The sequence below is a fragment of the Cervus elaphus genome, chromosome 18 (genome assembly GCF_910594005.1).
Source record: "Cervus elaphus chromosome 18, mCerEla1.1, whole genome shotgun sequence".
NCBI classification, from domain to species: domain Eukaryota; kingdom Metazoa; phylum Chordata; class Mammalia; order Artiodactyla; family Cervidae; genus Cervus; species Cervus elaphus.
Genome location: NC_057832.1, coordinates 54,551,100 through 54,574,169, shown reverse-complemented (window position 1 = coordinate 54,574,169; position 23,070 = coordinate 54,551,100). Strand labels below are relative to the sequence as shown.

At 44.3% G+C, this 23,070-nt stretch overlaps 1 protein-coding gene across 5 annotated transcripts in view; it reads right to left on the bottom strand.

The window, feature by feature from the left end:
* The window catches only part of LHFPL3 (LHFPL tetraspan subfamily member 3), a 592,105-nt gene that overhangs the window by 71,482 nt on the left and 497,553 nt on the right, over window positions 1-23,070 (bottom strand). For 2 of the 5 annotated variants that reach the window (XM_043872147.1, XM_043872151.1), the window contains one exon: window positions 10,678-10,725. The exons of the other annotated variants lie outside the window; for them this stretch is intronic. In XM_043872147.1, the coding sequence (XP_043728082.1) occupies window positions 10,709-10,725 (17 nt within the window). In that variant the 3' untranslated portion in view covers window positions 10,678-10,708. Of the gene's footprint in view, window positions 1-10,677; window positions 10,726-23,070 lie in introns of those variants that run through there. 5 annotated transcript variants of the gene reach the window in all.

The window sequence follows — 23,070 nt, the reverse complement described above, 5'->3', positions numbered from 1 at the left end:
GACATTTTATCTTTTACAGCCTGAGATTCCATCAACTTTTTTTTTTCACAGTATTGTTGCCCAGTGGCCCTGCCACTTAACTAAATCCCCGTGGTTTTCCTCCATATAGCTCTTGACTTATGACTTCTCTGACTGTGTGGTTGGATGGTGAGAACTATGGTCAGGTCCTTATATTGACCTTTGTTGAATTTCATGCTATTAGAGCCAACCTGTCAAAATCTTTTGGAGCCATATACTGTTATTCATCAATATGACATCCCACACAGCTTTGTTGCCTGATACTTACAGCTGTCAAAATCATAGAGGCAAAGAGTAGAATGGTGGTTCCCAGGGGCTGGGGGCAGGGGAGAGGGAATAGGGAGTTAAAAGAAAAAGAATTCAGGAGGAAGAGGAATCTCTGGGATAGAAATAGGATGGATTCAGTGGTGAGGGGATAAAAAGTGTGTCAATAAAGATCTGAGATGGACAGGAGGGGACCTGAAGTTGTTATTGGATGAGTATCATGCCAGCAGAGGGGCTGGTGGGGTCCACCGAGGGTGGAGGTGTATTTTGAACCTGAGCAAAGGGGAAGCAGTTTGGAGTCATTTCTGGAAGGGAAACGTGAAGGACCAACAAGGAACAGATGAAGGAGGTCCCCATGGGTGATGGATGAGTGCTCAGGGGTGGTTAGTCTTGGGTCTTTCTCCAGCAATGCTTGGCTACCTAGGAACAGAGGTGGGGAAAGCAGACGGGGTGTTGGTGGTGATCCTGAATGCAGGGTTCTCAATGTGGGGGAAGAAGCTTGGGGTGCTGACAAGGTCTGAGGAGGGCAAGGCAAGACACCCTCTCTGTCTACAGTTCAGTTTAGAAGGAGGAGTCTCTGGATGCAGCTTTGCTTTCAGGAACCAAATTGTGAGGGGTGGCTGGGAGGCTTGTGAATTGTAGTTTGCTGTAAGATCTGAGCCTGCCCCAGGTCAGGGACTTGAGCCCCGAGGGCTGCTTTGCCCCCAGGAAGCCCCCACAGGAACACCTGTGATGTAAGAGGAGTGAGAAAAAGTCTTACAGATTGGTTTGGGTGGTTTGGGGTGAAAAACATCTGCAAGGCTTATTTTCAGGGCAAGTCTAAAGGGTCTTCAAGATACTTTCACAGTTTTCCTATTGACAGTGAGACATTCTGGTTTGTATTCAGCCTTCACAGCAGGCTGGGACATGGCTAGAATTTACCAACTTATTTTAAGTAGATTTTAACTGCCACAGAAGCTGCTGCACAGTAATGATTGCAAACCACATGCACCATTTCTTTCCTGCAGAACCTTCAGTCAGAAAATCTCCCTGCTGTTCTCAGGCATAGCTTCGCTCTTTGTTTTTAGGGATGACAATGAGGGGGCCAGTTTTGGGAGCCAAGTAAATTTTTATCAGTATTCAGGAAGGAGGAAAATGATGGACTTTAACACACTGAAAGATGTAAAAATTACATTTATCTTTGCATGACAAAGAGGCTTCAGTTCCAAATTTACTGCCCCCAGGAGCAGTTTTGCTTGAGTAAGAACAGCTAAACTGGCAATTATTCTGACATCACACTAATGCTAGGGAGCTGGGAGCTCCGTCCCCTGAGAGAATTTTAGAAAGGCAAGCCACGCAGCTCAATGGGCTCAAAGCTGCTCAAGGAAGTTGGAGGTTCTGAGTTTTAACTCTGGACTTTCTATATGATTCAACATTTTGGTAACTGGGACCTTCTTGACAAACAATGATTCATTTTGTGTCCCCAGAACCTGGCAGGCTCTGGTGCTTCATGGGTTTAATACACAAAAAATCACCATTGGAATAGAAACTAGGGGGCTACATGGTGGTACACACTTCACAGCATCACCTCCTAGTTTCTGGGTTATTAGGAAAAGGAAAATAACCATGATGGTTGGAGTAGTGGTGAATAAGAGCCTGTGTTCTGGAAGTAGACTGTTGAGAGTGAATCCATGTTCAACTGTCGACTCGTCAGACAGCTCCACTGAGCTATCTTCATCTGTAAAGTAGGACAATATCTTTGTGCCTACTTCACAGATGATTTTGAGGAAGAAATGAGATAATACAAGCAAAGCCTCTAGCATATGGCAAAATCGCAACGATGCAAAGGAGTGGGAGTCTTTTAGCCATTATTATGGTTACATTTTTCTCTAATCCTACTAAAGATTGACTTCTCAATCCTGTCTTGCACCCTGAGGTTTTCCTAAGTACACCAAACATGCAGGATGTCCCTGTTGAGAGAGAAGGCACGAGGCTCAGTTAACTCACAGAAGCCAGCACCGTGCCCAAGTCACAGTACTTCCTCAGTTGGTGCTTACTGAGAGAATGAATGTTGAAAGAAAACTGCTCTTGACGTCTGGGAACCACAGTGAGTTGCTCAGTTGTGTTCAAAACTCTTTGTGACCCCATGGACTGCAGTCTGCCAGGCTCCTCCATCCATGGGATTCTCCAGGCAAGAATACTGAAGTGGCTTGCCATTTCCTTCTCCGGGGATCTTCGCGATCCGGTGATCGAACCTGGGTCTCCCACATTGTAGGCAGACTCTTTACCATCTGAGCCACCAGGGAAGTCTCCTAGTTAACTAAAAAATGCCCAAAGAATCAGAATTGGGAGATCTGTGCAGAATGCAGGCCATAGGATTTTAAATCAATTCCCCCAGTGGTTCTGACACAACACTTTAGGGCAGCCTAAAGGCCTCCGCTGAGAAACTCCAGGGGACACTTAAAAATGCGATTTGTGCCAATGTTCTTCTACCTTTAGGTTTCCTTCTTTCTTCAGTGTGTGAAAGAGTGAAAGGACTGAAATCACCTGCAGTCACGTATTGGGCTGGGAAGGTCTGAGCCCAAGCAAATTCTGGGGCTCAGAACTTGAGCCCTAGAAGTTGGGTGGTACACGCATGGACATGCTTAAAGGGTTTGCCACAAAGAGGCAGAGTTATGTGGACATCCTCTACGTCTGGAAAACCCCCAGAAGGGCCATTCTTTCGATTGTTAAGCTAGAAGCCTATCTGTTCCTCAGTCTGACATTTCAGGACTACCGAATTTTCCACTTCAGAATTAAAGGAAGAAATACTCTGTAATGCCATTATAAATAATTCAAAATCCAAGAGGGCTTATGACCTGCAGTCACACTCCAAGTCCAGGAAGGATGTGTTTAGATCAGCAATATATATATATATATATATATATATATATATATTACTAGGAAATAAATGCTAGGCTCATCAGTCTGTAGGGGAGACATGTCTGTGTATTTCTATGATTTGTCTAAGGAATTACACTTTGCCAGAGTCTGGCTACTACTTGTCACCTCCAGTTGAGGTCACCAGTCTGTTCTATTACCACACGGTGCTACAAGGCACCACTCTGCCTTCCCCACTAATCTCTCGTTGTAGATGTTGCCTTGAACTGGTCTTAAGATTCAATTATTAATCAGAATTAATTTAACAGGCTGTTGATGCCAGGAATGAAATTTTTTAAATTTGCAAAGCTGGGATAAGCTGATCAAGGAGAATGGTATGATTTCACAGGAAATACATTAAGCTTCCCATGACTGCCTAAAGAGCTTACCAGGGTTCATGGGAATGCAGAGAAAGGTGTGTTTGGGTGGATAGTTACTGGTCCACAGAGAGTAATTAGGAGGAATTTGTAAACATAGAAGGCCTCAGTTTAGCCAAAATTTTCTTAACTTGTAAGGATCACAATGCTACTACACTCTTAAAAAAACCTTATTTAAAATGTAGCGCCACAAATTTTCCTTAGACAAATGGTACTCCGGAGATATTTTCTGCACTTAAATCTGTTTTATTTCCTTTTATCATACCAAAGTGGTGAGATGTTATAATCTTATTAATTATCTTTGAGGCACCAGACTTCAGACAGGAGGCTAATAAATGACCTAAATTATTTGCCATATACTGGAAATACAGAGGAATCTGTGTTAAGTGTGAGAAGCTGTTTTTGAAGACATTTTCTCATCAATTAATGAACTGACCTCACCCCGGAACTCTCACACTGCCCTGTGCTTATCTGAGGTCACCTAGAAATGTGATGGGTGCTCATCTAAATGCAAGAATCTGTTTTTTTCATTTTTATGTTTCCTCCTTTTTTCCCACCTGTAGATGAATGTTGATGAAGGCTGAAATTACTTTTAGTCAGAGAATCGGACCTCCCTATCCCCTGCTGCCAGGATTAGAATTTGCTCTGTAACATTGTGTAAGCTCTATGTGATCATGTGCAAGTCAGGAGGGACTGTGAGCTGCACCATTTGCAGACTCACTGTTAGATGAAAATTGTTCAAAAAGCAGAAAAAAGTGCCATTCAAGACATTAAAATACAAATTTTCATCATATTTTTCCCTGTGGTCATTCTCTCTTGCCTCATCATGATGTTTGTTTCCACTCTTTCTTTTTGCTTATTGCAGTAATAGACATGTAACATAAAATTTGCCACTTAACCTTTTTTTTACATTTACACATTCCATGTACATCTTAAGCAATACAGTTCAGCTGTATTAAATACATTCCCATTGTTGAGCAACCACCACTGGCCATGGTGCTTTTTACTTCATATTTAATGTCCCTCTGAGTAAATAAAAATTAAAAATTTAAACTGCATAAATTTTACCATGTGTTTTTACATCGTGCAACACCAGTTTTAAATGCAAATGTCAGAGCATTTAACTTATTTGCGCAATCACTGAAACCACACAAATATATTTTGTCCCTGGGGGGTGCCTTGAGCTGGCCAGAAAAAGTAAACACAGACAGATTCAGGAAGACTGGGACGGAAGAGAGGGTTCCCCGGGCACAGAGTGGGCTCCAGAGAGTGGCTGGGTTGGGCCTCTGGCTCGGGGACACTTCAGAGCCTCACTGGCACCCGGGAGCCCTGTCCCGTGTGCTTCCCATGCCTGACGGCTGCTGCTGCTCCCCACTCGCCGGCTGACGGACACACTGCTCCCTGGCTTGGGGAAGGCCTTGGGGTTCTCCCCTTCCCATCATGGGATACACGGGTGGGAATCTCCAGCCCTCAGCAGATGGGTGGACCACTCCCCTTGCCAAGGGTACTGCAACCTCTGCATTAGGTAAAAGGGTCAGGGTGGGCAGCAGGTTCTTCCCTCACTGAGTTGCAGCCTCCTATCCACTGTCCACCAGACACGCTGCAGAATGGCCGGTCCTGGGGCAGAGGGTGGCGGTGGTCACAGTGTGGGCACACGTGGGAAGGCTGGGCGGGGCTCAGGTCCCAGGGCGCAGACAACTGGGCTGAGAACGCACCCCCAGGGAGCTGGGGACACGGGCTGGGTGGGGGAGGAGGGGCTAGAGGCAGGGGGAAGCAGGTACCATGAACAGTCCCAAGCTCCCCTCCGCCTCTCCATTGGCTCCGGTGCACCACTGCCCCGTCAGACTTCACCAACAGGACCCGGTTTCAAGATGGGGGCTGCAGAGCATTAAGCCCTAAGCATGGGGCCCTTCTGCGCCTGGGAGCCTGTGGGACTGCACTGGCCATGCCCTCACAGTGCCCTGGGTACAGAAGCAGGAACAAGGAAGCAACAGGAGGCTCTGCGCTGCCCACCTGCGAGGCCGGCCCCACCCATCCCAACTAGCAAATGGGGTCCTTCCTGACCCAGGAACAGCCCTGGGAAGAGTAGTCTATCCTCTGGACAAAAGCTTTCTCATCTCTTTACGACTGCCCTGTTTTCAGCATTTCCCCCTTTTCTTCTTCCTCTTGTTTCCTGCAGACTTAAGCCTGGTGCTTTTACCAGACCCCAGGGCTGGGGACAGAGTGGGTTGCACTCCTTCTGAACACAGAGTTGAAAATTTGACACTGTTCGTGGCTTCTTTTTGAATTTTCCTTTGCTGCTTTTCCCATCCTTGCTTCCCTGCTGTCTCCCTCTGTCTGAGCAAGGGGAGACGGGAGATCTGTCTTTTAATTATGTTTTACAGTAAATTAAGGTGACATTCCCTGCCTGGCAGGATGCCTGTGGTTTCAGCAGTTAATGCTGGTGAGGTTCTTGCGGCTCCTGTGGTGGGGTAGGGGAGCTGCTTATAAGGACTATGGGAGGCCCAACAAGAAGAGCAGAGGGGAGAAAAAGCTGGAGAAATACACAGAAGCACAGAAAACACAGGAAAGGAAGCATGGGGAAATGGGTGAGGGAAGAAGATGGAAGGAAAGTGTCAACAAAGGAAGGGAGGAAAGGAGGAGGAGGGAAGGAAGAAAGGGAGTGAGCATTTTTGCCTGCTTTACCCACGTGGTTTTAAAGACTAGAGGCTTGACCTGGTAAAGATGCTGCCCCCAAGCAGACATACTCGTGCACACAAGCCTCTTGACAAGGACTGAGAGTCCTGGGTGGAGACAAGGAATGTCAGTACCAGATCTCTCTCTCTGTTCCTGTCAGATTCTTGAAAATGTGAGTGCGTAGGAGTCCTGAAATGTGCTTAAGAGTCTTCTCAGAGCACAGCTCAGTGAATTAGCACCCCATGAAGGTGTGGGTGCTTGGCAGAGAACTGGGGGGGGTGTGCTTAAATGGGAATGTCCAATGGGATAGAAGAATGCTGGCAATCCCCCTCCCCCGCCCCGCCCGCCCCAGATCTCCCAGTAGGGCCCAGAGCTGTGATGAGAAGACCTGGGATTTTTCATTCATAAGAATCTTCACAACAAATGAACTCTATTTTTCCAGAGTGATCAGTGCAGGTGCCATATAAGCCAACTGCACTCATAACCTCAAGTCTTGAAAATTCTTTCCTCCTAACAGTAATATAATGAACCAATGTCTTGGGCCTCACTGAGAAAGTACTACTAAATCTCGAATTGTTCAAGAAGGGAAAAGAAAAGGGCAACTTGCTATCTGATGAACTTATAGCCAAGATGGCACACAGCTTCTTGGTTGAGTCTGACATACCACCCAGAAAGGAAGCATGGGGAAATCCAGACTCACAAGGATCTGCAGGACTCCTGCTCTTCTTGTCCCCTCAGTAACTACTGTTTCTTTCTAGAGGAAGGGCTCATGTTGAATTATGATACAGACCCACTGAGATCTTCCTCACAGCTGTAGCAACACCTCATTTGCCAAGGGAGACCTCCGTCAAAGACCTGGAGTATCTGATACGTTTACCAAGGTTTCTCTCACAACTGGGGAAATACGAGAACACTCTTTATCTCTCATTCAAGAGAGGAAGCTAATCCATGCTGGCGAAGGTGGCCCTGTTCTTTTAAGAACAGACTTCCTCAAAACAGTGATGTGTGGATCGCTCCCATCAGAATTATATGGAATGATGGCTTATGAATCATCTTTCTGCATCCTCACTGCAGAACTATGAAATCCCTGTGGGTGAGGGGTCAGCATCCACATTTAAGTAAGCTGAGAGTTTGCCATCACTTACATACTGATGTTTGTGAATCACTACTTGGAGCAGGGGCCTCAAACCAGGGCGAGTCTCACTGTCACCTGGAAGCCTGAAAGATACAGGTGGCTAGACCCCACTCACAGAGTTTCTGATTCAGTAGGTCTGGGGTGGGGCCTAAGCAACCACATTTCTAACAAGTTTCTGGGTGATGCTGACGCTGCTGGTCTGGGGACCACACTTTGAAAACCATTGGGTTAGAACAATTAAAACAATCTAGCCTTGTGTCAGTCAGGTGTAACCTACTTACTGTTCCCGGGAAGCCCTGAGGAACAATGTGGGAGGCATGGCGGGCTGGTGTTCTGTCCCTTTTGGAGCTGAATGTCCGGGGAAACAGTACAGGGTCCCCTGACCCCGAAGTCAGGGGGGTCAACACTAGGACCCCGGGGGACAAACGTGGGTTAGTACATATGCCTCTCAGATGGCCAGACCTCTGGCTGGCTCTTCAGACTCTTGGGAACTCAGTTTGGTTTCAGGTAACAGTGGGGTTAGGGTATTGTCTTAGGGCAAGTCTTGAAGAGTCCGGCAGATCCCAGAACTAAGCTGGAATAACCAGAGGCAGATGATACGGCAAAGTCATCATCACCATGGTAGCAGCCATCTGGGTATGTTCCCACACCGACAGGCCACCGAGCACCAAAGACTGTGTTTTGGGGCTTTCCACAGCGTCTGACTTCCTCCCCTCCCACCATGTTCTCCTGTAGTTACCAGTAAGGCCACTAGAGGGCTCAGCAGGACAATTATTATTCCGAAGGGCCAGGAAGGAGCTGGAAGAGGCCTGAAATTCCAAAAGCTGCTCCCTCCCATTGTCAAGGTCTACTGGCATTTTTCAATCTTATGTGAAGTGCCACGCGAATGTAGCTTTAAGAATCCTTTAGAGCGACCCTTCCAGCCAGGTTTGCTGCCTACAAAGCCCCTACTCCACCAAAATGCTGGAGCTGAAATTCTGTCCCAGTAGTACTTTTCAAGGTCACAGCTCTTTGCAGTTCTCCATTTTGTCCAGCAGCATTAAGAACCTAAGACACGCACAGGAAGTTATCCACTTCTGTATTTCGACCTCCCTGTCCTGTTCTTCCCATCCAACTCTAAATCAGCATCAGATACAGGGAAGACGGCTGCAGACCTGATGCACTATCTTGGAAATAATTGTGTGTTAATCCAGACTGGATCTATGGAAACCAAAATGGGCCAAATGATAAATCAGTGATGATCCTTTGCTTTTTAAAAAAAGATTCATCATAAAATGCCTTGGATTTATCATGGAAAAAGAAATCTCTATTAACATGACATGGCACATTTGGTTAATCTCTGTATTTCTAATTTTACATAAACAAGGAGTGTTATCTCAAAACTCTTCTGGAAGTTTGCACACGTGGGTCTCTACACTTGCCTTAAGTGGCTTTCAGATTATGTTCGGACTGCGTCAGTGACTTCCCTGGCCCCCTTAGTTCATTAAGCAATACACTAAAAGGAGAAAATTGACTTAATTCAGCTACTGAGTGTCCTTAAGTTCCAGAGCTCTAATCACCGGTGTCTTGGAAAGAAGTGGATACCAGCCAGATAACCTCAGACTGTAGAAATCAGCATAACCGGGATAACTAAACCTGGGGTCAGCCACGTCCACCTATGACGTGGTAGGTCTGTGTGGGGAGGGCAGGCTATTTGCCTTTCTCCTGCGCCTTGTCCCTCCTGCCCTCATCGTTCCTCACTTAATGACAGAGACTCACAGGGCTCCTGCTCCTCTGGGCTGTCTCTTTGCACATAGCCCAACTATAACTTTCTCCATAATCCTACTGTGAGAAATGAATACTGCTGGGAGGAAGCTGCATGGAAACAGCTGAGTTAGAAGCAAACCTATCATTTACTTTTTGAAACTGGCTGTGGTCAAACTCATTTTATAGATGAGGAGCCCAAGGTCCAGAGGGGCAGTGTAACTCTCCCAAGTTCATCCAGACATGTAGTGGCAGAGCCAGGATTGGGACCTAGAGTCCTTTCTTGGGATGAAATCAGAGTGACTCCTTCACTTCATTCATTTCCTGGTTGTGTACAGGGTTCTCTCTCAAAGAGAAATGAGCTGGGGGCAGGACATTGATAGGTGCTGTGATGGAAAGAGAACTGAGTTGCAATACAGGCTCTGCCCCATTTGGCCAGGTTGCTTTCCCTCAGTCATCTGTGAATTAAGGGTTCTGGAGTGAAGAATCCATCTCTAAGGACCCTTAAGCTCCACAATTCTTTGTGTGTCTAAATGATGGGTAGGGCTCCCAACACTGCAGGGGGAGTAAGTGCTTGGTCACATCTCATGAAAGTCCCTGCAATTTCCAATCTGGTCATCACAGCAAGTAACTTGTTAAGTTTCTTCCTACCCAATTCCCTTTCGACACACATTTGAAACTTCAGGGAGACCAAGAACAGGAAGTTCCAACCCGGAAGTCACAGTCAGGTGGGGAGGCTGTACCGGAAGTCAGGACTCTGTGTCAGGCGCAGATTCCTTCTCCCCAACTTACTTATTCAGTAAATCTATTTTATCACATTGAATTCACTCAAAGTAGAAATACGGTTTATGTAGATTCAAGGAACACCAAAAGGGAATGTGTGCACATGCGTGTGTGTGTACAATGAAAGGCCAATATAACCCATACATGGCTTAAACACTATTCTCCTTTCTCATTCATAATCGCATGTTTGTTCAACATATGTATATGTGTCCACCATATACACAGGTACAGAGAAAACAGTAAAGAAATGAGGAGATTTCCACTTTTCTCCATAGCTCATTTTAACCCTGCCGCATGGTATTTATTTTCACATGGCATTCACACCTGTGAAGACTCACAGAGCAATTATCTGTTTAGGCTGGTGGCCCCAGAAGAACACTGCACAGCAAAGATGCTCTGGTGACCACAGCCTGCATGAGGAGCCTACACACGTTTTCACTCTGTGGAGTAGAATGCTGCCGTGAGAATGTGGTCACATGCCCAGAATCCTAAAAGCTGACAATATGAGGGCTCATTGTCAGAGAACAATAACCAAACGCTTTCTCCAGGCGTCCCCAGCTCCTTCCCAGGGAGGTGCCAGGCTGACAGCGGCAGTTCTCTGGGGATTGTCGGAGAGAGAAATACAAACACAGAATCAGGAGCAAAGACAGGCGCTCTATGGCTTAAAAGTGACGGTTCATGCGGCCCCACTGCCAAGCGGCGGAAGCGGGAATCAGAACAGCAGAGGAATCATGCGGGGATGGTAGGCAGAAGCGCACGAAACACAGCCATGCTCACACTTACATGGCGTAGTCTCACACTACCTTAATGCGCTTTAAGCATTTCCATCATCTGAGAGTTTAGGAGGGAAAAACAGAATGGTTAATGGTACAATAAATTAAGAGCTCGCACTTTTATTTTTAAAGGTTAAAAATAACAGTGTCATTCCTGGCCATTCCATTCCGAGTGTGAAGAGAGACACATGTGATTCATAGTGGTGAGATATACAGTTCTGAGAGCCAGAGTTCAGTTTCATATCTTGGTTTTGCCACTTGCAGCTGTGTGACTCCATGCCTCAGTTTCCTCATCTGTAAAATGGGTCTAACAGTAACACTTACCTCATAAGTCTGTGGTGAGGATGGAATAAATTAACACATGTGAAATACCTAAACAGTTCTATTCAATGCTAAACATCATTTAAGTATTAGTTATCACTGTTGTTCTTTTGATCTTTGGCTCCCTCAGGCAATACCACCCAGATTAGATTAATACCACTCAGATTAAAACTTTGCAGACAGCTAATGACTCAGTAAGAATTTTAGATGCTCAATAAGAAAAACAAAGAAATAAAAAACACTTAGGTGGAATAAAAGAGACAAAGTTAGAAATGCAGAGGTTGAGCAATAGTTTATATGTTATTATAATTCTTTGAGGGCATCATTTCAAATTCCAAAGCAATTCAGAGTTGCTTTTTAAGAAAGATAAATGAAAATCAATGGCACACACACAGATTGATTAGAGCCCTGAGGCCTGGTTCACGGTGGACAATCCCAGGCTATGTACACATCACCAGGTGTTACCCTGCAGACTGCTGGCATTTTATAGGCTTTACCTTGCTTCTGCCCCGTGCCTCACGCAATAAGTGACCAGTGCTAGGACAGGGGTGGGCCATGAGTACCAAGTCAAACAGAAGGACACACATCTCCCCTCTATTCTTTTCCAGATCCATTCTGTCAGCTTTGACCTCACTTGGCAGGATACTGTGGTCAAGGAAAGTATGAGACCTTAGCCTGAAAGGAACCTGCAAGTAGAGAGCTCTGAGGAGGATTACACTGCCCTCACTGATTACACTGTGTCCCTGAGTGGGCAGAACTAGTGTCCTGCTAGTTCTTTACCTGCTTCCACAGTGAATTCCCTACTTCACATCCATCTCCTAGTGCTGCATCTGCTTACAGAGACAGGTCTTATTTAAAAACATGGCAGATGGCCAAGAGGCACATGAAAAGATGCAAGAAACACAAATCAAAACTACAATGAGGTATCACCTCACACCAGTCAGAATGGTCATCATCAAAGAGTCTACAAACAATAAATGCTGGAGAGGGGATGGAGAAGAGGGAGAGCTTCTACACTGATGCTGGGAATGTAAACTGGTAAGAGCCACTATGGAGACAATGTGGAGGTTCCTTTAAAAACTAAAAATAGAGCTACCATATGATCCTGCAGTCCCACTCCTGGGTATATATCTGGAGTAAAACATGGTTTAAAAGGATCCATGCAGTCTTATGTTCACAGCGGTGCTGTTTGTAGTAGCCAAGACATGGAAGCAACCTAAACGTCTACTGACAGATAAAATGGATAAAGAAGATATGGTACATGTACACAGTGGAATACTACTCAGCCATTAAAAAGAATGAAATAATGCCATCTGCAGCAACATGGAGGACCTGGAGATGATCATACTAAGTGAAATCAGACAGTGAAAGACAAGTATCATATGATATCACTTACATGCAGAATCTTAAAAAATGATACAAATTTATTTACAAAATAGAAACAGATTCACAGACTTAGAGAACAAACGTATGATTATCAGTGGGGGATAGGTGGGAGGGGAGGGTTAGACTGAGACTTTGGGATTGACAGGTACACATCGCTATCTTTAAAACAGACAGGACTTCCCAGGTGGTCCAGTGGTTAAGAATCCACCTGCCAATGCAGGGGGTATATGTTCAATCCCTGGTCTGGGACGAGTCCACATGGTGTGAGCCAACTAAGTCCATGCAGCACAACTAGTGAGCGGGAACTCTGGAGTCCGTGAGTCGTAACCACTGAGCCCGAGCAGCGCAACCACTGAGCCCGTGTGCCCTAGAGCCTGAGCTCTGCCACAGGAGAAACCACTGCAGTGAGAAGCCCGCGCACCACAGCTAGAGAGTAGTCTTTGCTTGCCGCAACTGGAGAAAGTCCATGCGAAGCAAAGAAGATCCAGTGCAACCAAATTAATTAATTTAAAAATAGAATAAAATAGATAACCAACAAGGGCCTACTATCTAGCAGAGGGAACTCTAGTCAATATCCTGTAATAACCTAAAAGGGAAAAGAACTTGAGAAAGAATAGATACATGTGTACGTATAACTGAATCACTCTGCTGTACGCCTGAAATGTAACCTTTTTATTTTAGGACCATCTTAACTTAATACAACATTCTCAATTTATACTATGAAATAAAAATTAAAAAAAATAAAAAAACATGTGGCATTCCATGAACCCAGAGTAATGGCTGCCCTGTCCTTCTGACCCAGGGATACCTGATTCCTTCCCCTCTGACACCTCACATCTCCTGCTTCCCATTTCACCCTCTCCTGATTTCTCTTGTCTGATAGTTCCCTGACTATGTCACTTCTGATTCATCACCGGTCTGAGAAAGTCTCCAGGGTGGAAGCTGGAGGCCTCTCCCCCATCACTCTAAGTTCTCTCACACCCTTTCTCACTTCTTCAAAGGCAGGAAGGATTGTGTTGGCATTCACTGGGATGTGAGCATTTGGATGAAGCAATGTGATTCTTTAAAGCTGGAACATTCAGCACTAAAAACATCATTTCAAATGAAAAATTAAAAGCAACATTGAAATCTTCAGCTGCTCAAACACAGAAGAGAAGGATGACAAGGAAGATGCCAGGGACTGTTCAGTACCCTGGCTTAACTGACCTTTGGCAGCAAGGGTGGGTCATAGGCTGCCTGGGCAGGAAGCATACTCACCCCTGGAACACAGACCCCATCATGGTTCTCGACTTCTACAGGAGTGCATTCTCCCACCATGCACTGTGTGGTGTGTGTGAGGTGTGTGTATATGTGTCCAACCACAGACCGCTGTGCTCTGAGAAGGCCTCTGCTCTGATGATATTCTCTGGTGTAAATATAACCCCAGCTGCCCTCTGGGCTGTAGGCTCCTAAAGGCTGGGCCTGGGTTATTTCTCAGGCAGCCTCTCTTACTCTGTCAGGCACATCAGACCCCCACTGCAGGGGCGTGTCAGGGTTGCTGGTGACTGCAGTTTCATTTGTCTGGCAGGGAAGCTAGCTTCTTAAAGACATACTCTCAGATCTTTCCCAATCACAGGTACTGCTTCAAGGACACAGAATACAGAGCCTGGGCTCCGGAACACAGAGAGGCACCCTGATGTGTCCAACTCCTCTTTGAAGGGATGCTACGTACGTCACATGGAATGTTGCTCTGGCAAAATTACAAATGGGAGAATGAGGCAGCGAATATTTAGGGGAGCAGAGGGGTTTCTAACCAGAAAAAGCAGGTCTAATGAAATGATACTTGCAGCAATGGAGACATTTAAATAGAATTATTAAGCAATTAGCCAAATTATAACTAGAATGGGAACTACATGATGATTTTAAAAGGAACCATTTGAAATAAGTCACTCTTTTGCCTTGGAGGGCTTTCATTCCATGCTGACCAGAAGGGCGTTATTTTAACAGAAGAGACAGAGGCAGTCACATTTTTCTTGCCGATGGGACAGCAATGCCATGAATCTCAGAGGATCAGCGATCCTATCAGACCGTGGGACCACATCTGGAGGGCTGGAGTCCTTGGTGCAGGGCAGACAGCTGTGGCGTTGTCATTCTACATGGGGTGAAGTTTAGGGAAGAGTTCAACTGCAGTGACTTCTAAATTCTGCTCTGGATCCCACGACCCAGTGCTTGCCTCCCAAGGTACAAGAGGTATTTCCAGGTATAAGTTTTCAGGCTAAGTTTCAGTGGGTGGCCAACGTAAGAAAAGGTCAACAGAATGGGTTCTATTACTGGCTGAGAAGCTGATGCCAGAGTAATCTTTAGAGTATTTTGATGCTCTGTGCTGTGTCTTGGCTGCACAGATCTCAAGGGAAACCTCTTCTGGATCCCTCTGAACTCTAAGAATTATTCCACAGATGACAGGTATGCTATTCCAATCATGGCTGAGGCAATGGGGCATACTTTATGTGCGTCCTTCCATAAGAGTGGGAGAGGACTTCTTAGAGGAAAGGAATTGCGTTACCTCTACCAAAAGGCAGCAGTGGCTTGGTGGTTCCATGTCCATGTGTGGCCAGCGTGCTTTCTCTTTGCTCTAGATGCACACAGACCTTCTGTACCATCACTGCTCATATGCGGCACCTCTGTTCTGAGAGCTCACTAAATATGTGTCACTGTCAGAGTGGAAGATCAACCAGCAGGCTGAGAGTCCACTCATTAAGCAATTTTAATATTTATAATACTCAAAACATAAAAGCAGACATAGTTTGTGTGTTTCCATTTGATTTACTCACACTTGAATGAATATCTGTCTCATTCACTGGAAACTTTACAGAAACCAGCCCAAATGTCCCTTTGAGTATTTCTTTTGTATCTGGGTGATTTACACTGAGTCTTTGGAGTTTGGGTTCTATAGTTTAATTTCCCACTTCCTAGGTAGTAGCAGATAATAGATGGAAGGCTGAGTGTTGACTGATTTTTTTTTTCCCTTCAGATGCATCACCTCCTCACCCTTTGGTGCTCTGTGGTGGAGTGTAACAATGAAAAGAACAGAAATGAAAGAGAGTCCCAGTAAAAGGCATTTTCAGCTGAGAGGCCTTTCATAGAAGACATATGAGATGACGCTGCAATTTATTGTGAGTATCAAAGAAATCTAGGCTGGATGTGACCTTGGTAATTAATTATCCAGCCCTCGGCTTAATTTTTCAGATGAGGAAACGAAAGCTCAGAGAGGACAAGTGAAAGCCAATTGGGAGAGTCAGGGTTAGAGGCAGAGCCCCTGACTAGTGATCCAGGACCACCCTACCCACCACACTGTTTCCCATTTGCAATAGAAGAGTACAAAGATATCCATCAGGGAATATATTAGGAAGATTATGTCCAGCTTGCCTTCTGAGTTTGGAACGATTTAACCTCTTCACAAGAAAGCTAAGGGCAAAGTTAGAAAACTGCTTTAACTCCTCCAACAAAATACAAATCAAAAGGTTTGTGTGGTCTGCCACTAGGCCACTGATCCCCAAATTTGAATAAACTATGGACTTCTTCTTTTTTTTTTTTTTTTTAGTGTATATATATATATATATATATATATTTTTTTTTTTTTAGTTGGAGGCTAATTACTTCACAACATTTCAGTGGGTTTTGTCATACATTGATATGAATCAGCCATAGATTTACACGTATTCCCCATCCCGATCCCCCCTCCTACCTCCCTCTCCACCCCATCCCTCTGGGTCTTCCCAGTGCACCAGGCCCGAGCACTTGTCTCATGCATCCCACCTGGGCTGGTGATCTGTTTCACCATAGATAGTATACATGCTGTTCTTTTGAAATATCCCACCCTCACATTCTCCCACAGAGTTCAAAAGTCTGTTCTGTACTTCTGTGTCTCTTTTTCTGTTTTGCATATAGGGTTATCGTTACCATCTTTCTAAATTCCACTATGGACTTCTTTAAAGGAAAATAATTCTATAGGACCTATGGCAAATTTTCTTAATCAGCACTTGAGAAACAGTTACATAAGAAAGCTGAAGTCTCATTCTTTGAATAAGATTTTCAATTGAGAAGTTTCACTGAAAAAAGACAAATTTTATCTTTATAATCGGTAAAATGAAAGCACAAAACCTAAACGTCCTTATTAAACTTCAAGACCCCCATCTCTCTGCAAGCATACGTGCCCAAAATCTGATTTGAGAAATACTGTCCTAGCTTAGAACTCATCACTGCTTTCCTGTCTGGCCCATGAATAAACTTCTGTTTACTTCCCTCCCATCTTTGTTCCTTTGGTAGCTACTTCTTCTGTACAGAATCAGTTTTTTTTTCTGGTTCACATTTTTGCAATGGAGGCTGTGTGTCCTGTATTCCTGTTTTCTCTTCAGTCTCTCTCTCTTTCTGAATCTGGGGTCATGTTCTGATTTTCCTAATATTTTATTTAGATGAAAATTCAGCACGTTCTATTTTTGTGGAACGGAATTTTTAATGGAAATGCTGGTTTTCTAAGGTGAAACAGATGCAGGTTTCGAATCTGCCATCTAGGAAGCATCAGTCTCTGTCTGGATTTCAGCAAAGAAGTTGCATTGGTTAAAACGCACTTTAAACACCTCAGCTGGCCTTGTGCAGTAGTAGTTAAGTTCCTTGTTTTACAACCTTACCAATTTAACATTGCCATCCTGTCCTCCCTCCGGGGTGACAGGTGGCTAAAAACACATTTAGATTTTCCTCTGAGGGGGAATTTCTCTCTCCTTGACAATCTCTCTATGCTCCATGTCTCATAGACAACTCGGAATTTGCAAGGGAGCTCCCCTTGGGAATGCCTCTTTGCTTCCTACCTCCATTTGTCTATCCTGGGTCAGAAATTTATTTTTTTGTTAAGAATTCATTTCCCAGTGGAAATGTAAGCATGGTAGAGTTTCTTCTAGGTTTTTACAGTATTGTTTTTGCTTTGGATTTTATAGAAACGGAATGGGTCCTAGCTCTACATTATTTTGGCTTAAAAAAAATGGAAGGATGTTTCTTTATACTGTACTTGTACATTCCAATATGGACTGTAAGGACATCAAACCAGTCAATCCTAAAGGAAATCAGCCCTGAGTATTCATTAGAAGGACTGATGCTGAAGCTCCAATACTTCAGCTACCTGATGTGAAGAGCCAATTCATTGGAAAAGACTCCGAAGCTGGGAAAGACTGAAGGCAAAAGGAGGAGGGAGTGACAGAGGGTGAGATGGTTAGACAGCAGCACCAACTCAGAGGACTTGAATTTGAGCAAACTCTGGGAGATGATGAAGGACAGGGAAGCCTGGCGTGCTGCAGTCCATGGGGTCGCAAAGAGCCAGACACGACTTAGTGACTGAACAACAACAACAAACTGCTAGATACAGGATGCTATTTATATTTAACTTAATTAAAATAAAAACGATTAAAAATTTTAGTTCCCCAGTCTCACTAGCTACATTCCAAATGCTCAGAAGCCACATTTTTCTAGTCCAGGACACTGTACTGGACAGAACAGATAGAGAATGCTTCCAGTATTGTTCTATGGGGCAGTCCTGCTCTACATTTACTAAGCTCTCATGAAACGTTAATGTAAGCTATGTATTATGTGATAGAAGTCTAACTCTGAAAAAGACACAATGAAACATAAATATGTAAGTATGTAACTCCATCTTCTGTGAAAACCCACCTGTGAAAGTGTTGAGGATAATTATTTATTTACTAAGCAGTACAGTAGAAGTCCCTTGGACTGCAAGGAGATCCAACCAGTCCATCTAAAGGAGATCAGTCCTGGGTGTTCATTGGAAGGACTGATGCTGAAGCTGAAACTCCAGTACTTTGGCCACCTCATGCAAAGAGTTGACTCATTGGAAAAGACCCTGATGCTGGGAGGGATTGAGGGCAGGAGGAGAAGGGGATGACAGAAGATGAGATGGCTGGATGGCATCACCGACTCGATGGTCATGGGTTTGGGTAGATTCCGGGAGTTGGTAATGGATAGGGAGGCCTGGCATGCTGCGATTCATGGGGTCACAGAGAGTCAGACACGACTGAGTGACTGAACTGAACTGAACTGAACAGTAGAAGTCTGGATGTCTTTATGTTCCAGTCAGCCACATAAAGCCTCATCATTGAATTTCAATTCTAAGAAGATCAGCCTTTATTTAAATGAAAAGATAGAACTGACTTTCTCTAAACAGAGATGTGTGTGTGCCGAGGTGGGGATGTTGGAAGTGTTTGGTGAAACGTATCAGAAACACCTGGAAACTTGTATCAACTTGGACATTTCCTCTCCTACCCATCTAGGATGAGGATTTGTTGGGGGAGAGGAGGTGCTGCACTTGAAACTTCTGTAGTTTGAAAAAGTTCATCAAGTTGTTCTCATGTGTCTCCTCATTCCATCCTTCTAGCTAGGAACCACTGCTCCCCCAAATGCTTAAACTAGTTGGGGAGACATGCTTAATCAGAGAATATCAAGGAAAATTTATGTAAGTTAAGTATGTAAGTCTTTATATAGGTTGTATTAGAGTTCTCTAGAAAAGCCAAACCAATGGGAGATAGGTATGCACGTGTAACTGATGATAAGAACTGATTCATGTAATTATGGACGCTGAGGAGTCCCATGATCTGCAGTCTGCAGCCTGGAGACCAGGAAACCGAGTGGTGTAATTCAGTCCAAGTCCAAATGCCTGAGAACCAGGGGAGCTGATGGTGTTGAGTCCCAGTCTAGGTCTGAAGGCCAAGAACCAGGCATGTTAATGGTGCAGGAAGAGATGGACATTCCATCTAAAGCAAGAGAGCAAATCTTCCCTTCCTCCAGCTTTGTGTTCTATTCAGACTCTCAACAGATTGGATGATGCCCACTCACATTGGTGAGGGTAATCTTTTTTAACTCAGTCTACTCTGTTCTGGAAATATTCTCACAGACACACCCAGAAATGATGTCTTACCAGCAATCTGGGCATCTCTTAGCCCAGTGAAGTTGATCATAAAATTAATGATCATATGGGTGGTTCCAGTTATAGGGACAGTCTCATGGACAATTCTGCATAACATAAATACAGTGAGTAAAGCTTTATGGTAAGCAAGGTTACAGTGCTTCTCCAAAGCAGTGTGAGTGATGACTGAAGGGAAGTCAGCAAAGCATTAAACATTTATTCATTCAACAATCACCTATTGAGCATCTAATAATATCTGTCAAACATCTTGACATGTATTGTGAATATGATTAAGTAATAAACAAGGGATGATGCTACAGTGTGGCAGCTAAATTTTTGCATAGGTTTTGGAGTCAGCCTGGGTTTAAATCTGGTATGCTCTAGCCATGATCTCAGGTAAATTAATTAACTTTTCCAAGGTTCCGTTTCTTGCATTAAATTGGACATAATAGTAGTGCTTACAAATGGGGTTATTATGAGAATTGAATAATATACATTCCATAGTCAACATTCAGTAAAATGTAGTGACTACAGTATTATTAAAGAGTATATAGTTTAGTGAGGAAGATAAACTCACTTGATCTGTACACTTCAGGGCAGAGATGCCTGGTTCAACTGATATGAAATGGTGCTAAAGAAGACAAAGGTAAAGGTTTAATCCCTGTGTGGGCCAATCAGCTGTATGGCAGACCAGATGTCCTTGCCTTTAGTCTTACCATCTCACAAATGTGGGCCTCTGGAAATCAAGATGATGGTATATGGACAATTATATGTGAGAGCTGAGAATGATCCAAGATGGAGTCAGTTAAGGTTCCTTTCTTCAGAGATGAGCAGACTAAGGTTCAGAGTCAGAGTATTTTGCCAAACTTTAAACATAATCCCTTGGTATCCCTGATTCCCTGCCCAGTGTTCATCATACACACATTGATAGTTCCCAAAAGGAAGAGAAATTTTTATCACCAGGAAATATTAGGAAAGACGCTTATCTTACTATCACTGGGTTGTGGGTTTTTTCCCAAACACTTTGCCTTAGCTCCAGAACCCAGACACCACACTGGGTACAATTTTGATTTGTCCTCAGAAGTACACTGACATTCTATGAGACAACACTCCTAGGAGGGTCTCCATGCAGACTCACAATCTATGATGGCCAAGAGTTCTTGGGATCCAGTTTGGGGTACATTCCAAAGGTCAACCTGGTTCATCACTGGTCAGCAGGGGTAAACCTTCAGTTCTTTCCAGAATACTGGAATAACTGTGACTGCACACTGAACTAATGAAAAACAAGGTGCAGGAAGGCAGAATCTGATCTTCATGTTCACTATAGCCCTGATACTATCTTTCTTGTTTGTAATTCTCAGGGTAGAGAGTCAACTTCCTGCTTTCAGTCAGTCAGTTCAGTCGCTCAGTTGTGTCCGACTCTTTGCCACCCCATGCACTGCAGCACGCCAGGCTTCCCTGTCCATCACCAACTCCCAGAGCTTGCTCAAACTCATGTCCATCGAGTCGGTGATGCCATCCAACCATCTCATCCTCTGTTGTCCCCTTCTCCTCTTGCCTTCAATCTTTCCCAACATCAGGGTCTTTTCCAAGGAGTCAGTTCTTCACATCAGGTGGCCAAAATATTGGAGTTTCAGCTTCAGCAACGGTCCTTCCAATGAATATTCAGGACTGATTTCCTTTAGGATTGACCAGTTTGATCTCCTTGCAGTCCGAGGGACTCTCAAGAGTCTTCTCCAGCACCACAGTTCAAAACTTGCTTTCATTTTGCCACCTCCTAAAAGCATAAATGATGAAAGAACCATCGGCTTTTCAGAATGTGATAGCCTCTTGGTCTGCTGAGTACTTCTTCCTGTGTGGCTGTAGGGGATATCTTCTTTCAGAGACAGAATTATTTCAGCAAAGAGGGCCAGCCATGCACAGTGACAGTAGAGAGAGGCATAAGACAGCCAGGATGTACCTTTAGGAACTTAAGTCAGATTATACCACTCCCGGTTTACAGTCATCCAAGGGCTCCCATCATAGCTGAAATAAAATCCAAACTCCTTTCCCTGGCTTAGAAAACCTTTGGATCTGGCCCTTGCTTACCTTCCAGCTTCATTTCACATCACTCCCCCTCTCACTAAGTACTGTCCAAGCTGGCCTTCTTTCTGCTTCTCATTCCTGTCTTTGGATCTTTGACCTTGTTCCTCTCACTGCCTTGAAGTCTTTCTCATGACTGTTGTTGGGTCTTTTCAGATTTTGACTTAAATGTCACATCCTCAAAGGCTCTTCCTGAACAACCAAGCCAGGGGAGCTGCTTGGTTATTGTCTACCATACTGTGTGTGTACACAGTCACTGAGTTGTGTCTGACTCTGCAACCCTTTGGACTGTAGCCTGCCAGTTTCCTCTGCCCATGGAATGGAATTTTCCAGGTAAGAAAACTGGAGTCGGTTGCCAGTCCACACCTCCTGTGTCTCCTGCATTGGCAGGCAGATCCTTTACCACTTATTACCTAGTTTAAAAGACAGTCAGGGTGTACCTTTAAAAGTTTAAGTCAGATTACATCACCCCCAGTTTACAGTCATCAGATAGCTCCCATTCCCTGGAAAAGGAAACGGCAACCCACTCTAGTATTCTTGACTGGAAAATCCCATGGACAGAGGAGCCTGGCAGGCCACAGTCCATGGGTTCGCAAAGAGTTGGACATGACTGAGCGACTAAACACATAAAATAGCTCCCATCACAGCTCCTTCAAAATTGGGAAAGGAGTATGTCAAGGCTATATATTGTCACCCTACTTATTTAACTTATATGCAGAGTACATCATGTGAAATGCCGGGTTGGATGAATCACAAGCTAGAATCAAGACTGCAGGGAGAAATATCAATAATCTCAGATATGCAGATGATACCACCCTTATGGCAGAGAGCAAAGAGGAACTAAAGAGCCTCTTTAGGGAGGTTAAAGAGGAGAGTGAAAAAGCTGGCTTAAAATTCAACATTCAAAAAACAAAGATCATCACTTCATGGCAAATAGAAACAATGGAAAACAGTGACAGACTTAAATTTCTTGGGCTCCAAAATTACTGTAGATGGTGACTGCAGCCATGAAATTAAAAGACACTTGCCCTTTGGAAGAAAAGCTCTGACAAACCTAGACAGCATATTAAAAAGCAGAGACATTACTTTGTGAACAAAGGTCTACATATTCAAAGCTATGGTTTTTCCAGTAGTCATGTATGAATGTGAGAGCTGGACAATAAAAAAGGCTGAGCACTGAAGAACTGATGCCTTCAAACTGGGGTACTGGAAAAGATTCTTAAGAGTCCTTTGGACAGCAAGGAGATCAAACCAGTCAATCCAAAAGGAAGTTAGTTCTGAATATTCACTGGAAGGACTGATGCTGAAGTTGAATCTCCAATACTTTGGCCACCTAAAGTGAAGAGCTGATTCATTGGAAAAGACCCTGATGCTGGGAAAGACTGAAGGCAGGTGAAGAAGGAGATGATGGAGGATGAGATAGTTGGATGGCATCACTGACTTGATGGACATGAGTTTGAGCAAACTCTGGGAAATAGTGAACAACAGGGAAGCCTGGTGTGCTGCAGTTCATGGGGTCACAGAGAGTCAGACATGACTGAACAACAAAAACAACCTAGTTTAAATTCTCTGTGTAGCACTTTTTACTCTGATATCTTCTTGCTTCTTAAATATAAAGTCTGTCTCTCTCCAGTAGAAAACAAACTCTAAGAGAAGTGGGATTTTTGT